Here is a 6,251-nt window from a genome sequence, read left to right on the forward strand (position 1 = left end):
TAGGTGAGTTACTATGTTTAGGATACAAAGATGAATAACATATGGTCCTTTGTTTTCAAGGAATTTATATCCTAATAGGAAGATAAGAGTATAGGAATAACTAATTTACCCAGGCAAGTAATAATTTACTAAAAGCAAAATGATTAAGGGCTACAGAAGATAATGAATGATGAGTTTAGGAAGGTCTGTGAAGAGATCACATTCATTTGGGAGATAATCAGATAAGAAAGGTTAAGGCATACCAAGGAGGGAAAGAAGGAAAGAAAAGTGGAATTTTTGAGTTCTGCTAATGCTTTTCCTACTTCAAAACTGAATCCTTTCTTTTAACTAAGAAAAAAATACTGAAGACTAGCTAAGATTTCACTGGAAGGCACTCCAAAGAATAAAGAGCACAAGTGATGTCAATGTTAGAAAAATTTGAGATATAATAATCTGGGAGTGAATTTAGTTGAGGGCTAAAAGATATATCAAAGCTAAAAAGGTTAGTATGAGCTCTTCATAGCAAGGAGAGCCTTAAACACCTGGTTACAGTATTAAATTTTATTGAGTAAGCATGGCAAATAATTTCAGGTTTTTGAACAGAGGGAATGACAAGAAAGAAATGACAAGGCTTGGTATATTTAGGATATATAATTATAGTTAAGTTCAAATGGGACTGTGTAGTCTAGGTGTGGAGGATAAAGGTAAATTAGTGCTGGGAGCAGGCATCTACCCCAAAGGACACTTCTACATCAGGAGATGCAGTCAGAATTATAGATGAAGAGTCAAAGGTAGATTTCCAAAAGGCTCATGTCTTCATTTTTTTTTTTGGCAAGGCAATGGGGTTAAGTGGCTTGCCCAAGGCCACACAGCTAGGTAATTATTAAGTGTCTGAGGCCGGATTTGAACTCAGGTACTCCTGACTTCAGGGTCGGTTCTCTATTCTCTGTCCCTGGCCCATCTCTTCTTAAACCTTAACATAGTATTCTTTAGAATTCACCCCCCCCCAAAAAAAAAGACCCATCTTTTTATAGCTCTAAATGTCCATTATTACACACTCCTTAATCTTATTCACACCTACTGTATCCCAGAAAAGAAAAATTACAATGTATAGGAAGAACAAAATATGATTGATAAAGTAAATTACTTTCTGGAAAGTTATGAGACATTTTACATTAAGGCAACAGAGTTAGCTATAAATGTTTACCCTGTGATTATAATGAGTCACTAATGATCAGGAAGGAGCTTCATCTTCAAAGCAATTCATAAATAACTTGAGCAAAGGCAAAGAAGTAAGGAACCTTGACCAAGTGAGACTAGTTTTTTCCATAAAGGGGAGCATGGAACAATAGAGAGACCACTGATGAAGAGTCATTGAAATGGGACAAATCTATTAATCTCTCTGGGCCTTGAGTTTTTTCAACTGTAAAATGAGGCAAATTGGACTGAATGATGGTTAAGGTACCTTACAACTCTAAATTTAAGTTTTTATACTTATTCTAAATAGCAGTTTTATATTTATTCAAAAAGAAAGCTCACCTTCTTCTATTAATCACTTGTACTTTTGATTTCCCAATTTTTGTTCATACCACCATCACCTCTACTACACTCTCAATCACTTAGGCTTAAATTTGTTTTTGATCTTTTTCTTACCAGCAGGTTAGAAAGAATTTATTAAGTGTTTACTACCAGCACTGTCTTAAACACTGGGTATAAAAAAAAAAAGGCAAAAGACAGTTCCTACCCTAGAGGTAACAGAAGAGACAACTCACAAAAACCTACAGATAAGTTACAGACAGGATAAATAGGAAAAGATCACTAGAGTACTTTAAGAGGAATTTGTAAGGGTTTCCAGTAGGAGGTCGGGTAATGGAAGCTGGTTAAGTCAAAAGGGCATTCTTTCTAGAAATGGGGGCCAGGTAGTGAAATGTTAGGATTGAGACAAGCCGTCCTTGTACCTCAGCAGAGTCCTCTCCAAACCTTACGGGACTCAAGAACTTTTCCAGTCTCTTTACTTTGGTTTAAACACCTCTTTCCTGGTGCTCTGAATATCACATCTCCACCAACATAAATTCTATCTATCCTTTAAGACCATTTCAGATGCTTCCTCTCATCATGAATTTCCGACACAGAAGGGATTTCTCTGTGGAACGGCCAAAACACACTTGACTGTACCTTTGTAATTGTGATAACAGCGTTTTTTATACTTTCTTTCATAGTCCGGCACTTCCAACTAAAACCTAAGCTCTAAGAGGTCATATCTCCCAGGTTCGGCAGTGTTGAGACATCGTGTCTGTTAAATGAAAATTGAATAAATATTACTTTTAGTGTCTGTATGAAGTCTGAGGAGACTTGAAGAAAACGATAAACTTTTCTCAAGTCTTTGGATTTGGTTACCAACCACTAAGTTTGTTTTTGAGGAGCTGTTTTGCTTTTGAGGGGGCTGTTTTGTTTTTTTGAGGGGATGTCTTGTTTTTTTGCGGGGCTGTTTTGTTTTTTTGAGGGGATGTTTTCTTTTTGAGGCGCAGTTTTGCTTCCCAGGAGGAGGGCGGGGTTAATCTGACCCGCCGAGATGCTGATACATACTTGCATTAGAAAGTTCAAACCAAACCCAAAGAGCTTACCGGTAGAAGAGATACTCGCAAACACTTCTTGAAGGGAAGGCAGCAGCGTGGAAGGTTCTGCCTTCCAGATATTCTGCAGCAAATTGCTGACTTTGGTCACCTGTGCGACGTACTCCCGCAGCTCCTTCTCCTGGGTGGAGAGGCACTGGAAGTGGCCGATGGTGCGGACCAGCTGCTGGCAGAAGGCCACCGCCAGCTTGCCCTTGGGGACGCACTGCACGAAGTCGCTGAGGAGGTCGCTGAGGCGCGCGCAGAGCGCCGGCTCGGGCCTCTCGCACACCACGCGCAGGACCTCCACCTGCAGCAGGCTGAACAGGTCCAGCACGGACGGGCAGCTCATGATCAGCTTGAGCCCGTTGTGGATGTAGTCCAGGATGGCCACGTCTCTCCGGTCCAGCGTGCGGTAGCCGCGCTGCAGGAGGCCCAGCACGAAGCTCTTGTTGAAGAAGCTCTCGAACTCGGCGCGGTGGTAGCGGGCGTAGGCCTCCAGCACCTGGTGGCCCACCTGCCTCTGGAAGGGGTCCTGGCCCTCCAGGATGAGGCGCGTCGTCAGCCCGAACATGGCCTCGCACTGCGCCTGGTCCAGCCACTTCTCGGCCGACTCCACCACCTTGCGCACGATCACCCTCTTGAGCGGCAGCGGGTGCGACGAGCTCACCAGGCCCTCCAGGATCTTGTCCATGGCGGCGGGCTAGCGGGGCAGGAGGGGCGGCAGCGGACGCGAGGCGAGCACCGGGGCCGGGAGGGGGGGCGCAGCTGCTGGACCGGCCGCCGCCGCCGCCGCCTCAGCAGCCGCATCTACGGGCAGGGCGGGCCCATCCGCGCGGGGGGCCGCCCAGGACGGGACGGAGCCCGCACCGGGGCCGCTGCGGCCCTGCCGCCGCCGAGGCCCGCCGGGGCCCGAGGAGGAGCTCGTCGCGGTCCCGGGCCGGCGGCCTCCCTCAGCATGGGCGCCGGCCGCGGGGCAGCGGGGGCCGCGGGGCAGCGGGGCAGCGGGGGGCTTCAGTCGTCTCCCGCCCGCGGCCCCCGGCCCCCGGCGGAGGAAGAAGGTCCGGGCGAGCTCCGCGGAGACAGAAAGAGAAGCCGGGCCGGGAAGCGGCGGGGAGGAGAGACCCGACCTCGTCGACCCCGGATACAAAGTAGCTCTAAACAGGAAGTGAGGGAAATCTGGGTCAGTTGGAGGTGGAAGAGGAGGGCCCCGCCCCTTCTTTAGATGTTCCCCTCCCTCCCCTCCCACCCCTCCCCTCCCCGCCCCTCCTCGCCGCCGCCGACTAACGCGCAGGCGCGCCGCTTCCCCCCCTTCGCTTCCCCTCCCCCTCCCCTTCTAGTCTCCTCCCCGCGCACAGTCACGAGGCGACGTAGCCGACGCCCGCGGCTCCGTCGTCACTAGGGAGGCGCTGTCCAGTCATAGGCGACTGTGGTGGGAAGAAGCGGCCTGTGGGAACGGTCGCCGGGCGACGTGCTTCGGCGCTTCCGCTTCCGGCCGCCTCTAGGCAATTTGTGCTCACACGCGCTCCTCCCCCCATGCCCTCGTTCTGCGCGTGCGCAACCGCTACTACCCAATTTTTTTTTTTTAGTTCTCCCCCCTTTCCCCTTTCTGGCTTCCGACCCCATAACGATTAAGTGTCTGAGGTCGGATTAGAATTCAGGTCCTCCTGACTCCAGGGCCGGTGCTCTATTCACTAGCCCATACTTTAAAATTTTTTTTTTTATTTTTAGTTTTTTTTGCAAGGCAAATGGGGTTAACTGGCTTGCCAAGGCCACACAGCTAGGTAATTATTAAGTGTCTGAGGTCGGATTTGAACCCAGGTCCTCCTGACTCCAGGGTCGGTGCTCTATCCACTGTGCCACCTAACTTCCCCATACCATTTTAAGGAATTCTATTTCCCCCACAAATTCTCTTAAACTTTAAAGTTGCAGATTTGTTCATCTAGTGTGTATGTGTGGGGGTAACTGTAACACCTTTGCCAGTCCAATGAAATTTATATATATTCTTTCTCAATGTTTTTAAATATACACAAAAATAAAAATATACAATGTTACAAAGGAAAGAAACTATATTGAAATACTGCTTTCAAAATAGTGTTAAAATGTTTCAAGTATACAATCTAGGGGCAACTAAGTTCAAATTTGATCTCACTTATTCGCTATTTGACCCTGGGCAAATCACTTGACCCCAATTGCCTCCAAAACAAACAAACCAAAAAGAAAAAAAATCCACTAATCTAGAGGGAAGTGTAAAAAATATATGCACAGGGTTTTTTTTTTGTTTTTGCAAGGCAATGGGGTTAGGTGGCTTGCCCAAGGCCACACAGCTAAGGTCAGTGCTCAATCCACTGAGCCACCTAGCTGCCCCCCCATAAGCACAGTTTCTAAAAAAGTTTCTAAAAAAAAAATCCCTCTTCCAATAATTATGTAAATGATAGCTATTATCATTTACTATCTAATAATATGGCACCAGAAAATTTTGCTTTTTTTTTAACTGTACCTCTCTCCAGTCATTCTTGTTAATAGTAGCTTGACTTTCAATAGATCTACAAAAACTTTTCCCCACAATTATGAAATTGGAAAACATATATTTTACAAGTTGGGAAAATCTGAAGTCTGGAAAAGTAAATTTGTCTCACTGGAGGTCACATAATTTGTGTCAAATCAGCAATAAAATTTCAGTTCTCTCCTGACAGAGCCCTACTGCTATACCAGAATGCCCCTGTTGTGAAGGATATGCAACACAATGCAAAAGCATATTGTTGTACCAGGTCTCTTACAACTAAATTTTCTCTCTTCCAAAGTAATAAAAGATCAGAAAAGTGGACCCATGGTATAAAGAGGTCAGTAATAGAGGCAAATGGAATGTAAAGCAGTTTATTGAAGGAAGGGGGGGCAGGAGGTTGAGTCAGAACAGACTTCAGTAATGGATAATTAGGGAGTTCACTTTTTATAGGGTATATGATATAGGAAGCAGGGTATTGTAATTTCCATAGGGATTGAGAGTTTGAGAGTTCCATAGAAGTGAATTGTTTGGGTTCTAAGAGTCATTTGGGGTTTCTATGGAGATTAAGATTTGTTTTCTCAGGAAATGATACTTAACTGGATTCAATTGGGCAAGAGTGAAACCTAGATCTGGATCCAACATTCCAGCCTTTTTGTTCCAGTTTTTTTGGGATTAGGTTCCGTTAAGTGGGAGAGCCAGTACACTTGCACTGCTTAAGGGAAAGTCCCTTGCCTGCAAAGATTATGGAAGATTGATTAGATTGTCATCTCTGGACAATGAGAAATCAGTGTTGCTAACCATACATCATGCTTGGAGAGTTTCTAATTACTGTTTCTAACAATACACTGTGGTGATGGTGGTGGGGAGTAGTTTCTAACTGCAAAAGAGATGGGGGTGTTGTAAAGGATGGGGTATCCTTCAGGATGACAGCTCAATCTTCAGTGATTGCTTCCTGCTGAAGAAGGATGATATAGAGCATGCAGAAAGGTCAGTGGTAGCTTGGAGATTTGAAGGAGGCTACAGTTTAAACTAAGGAAACAGGATATGGAACATCAGTTAGAATTTTTATTTGAGATAGTCATTTTGCAATACTATTGTGTGAAAGGGTCTGGAGTACCTTTGGACAGGGTGACTATGGGTCTAGAGATGCAGGT

General features: G+C 45.6%; 1 protein-coding gene across 1 annotated transcript in view; it reads right to left on the reverse strand.

Annotated features, from left to right (window-relative positions):
- Positions 1-3,820, reverse strand: part of USP38 (ubiquitin specific peptidase 38) — a 33,014-nt gene extending 29,194 nt beyond the window's left edge. The window contains exon 1 of the mRNA XM_074229236.1: positions 2,604-3,820. Within this exon, the coding sequence (XP_074085337.1) occupies positions 2,604-3,285 (682 nt within the window). The 5' untranslated portion in view covers positions 3,286-3,820. The remainder of the gene's footprint in view (positions 1-2,603) is intronic.
- Between the last annotated feature and the right edge of the window lie 2,431 nt (positions 3,821-6,251).

Source organism: Macrotis lagotis, chromosome 3 (genome assembly GCF_037893015.1).
Source record: "Macrotis lagotis isolate mMagLag1 chromosome 3, bilby.v1.9.chrom.fasta, whole genome shotgun sequence".
Classification (NCBI taxonomy): Eukaryota; Metazoa; Chordata; class Mammalia; order Peramelemorphia; family Peramelidae; genus Macrotis; species Macrotis lagotis.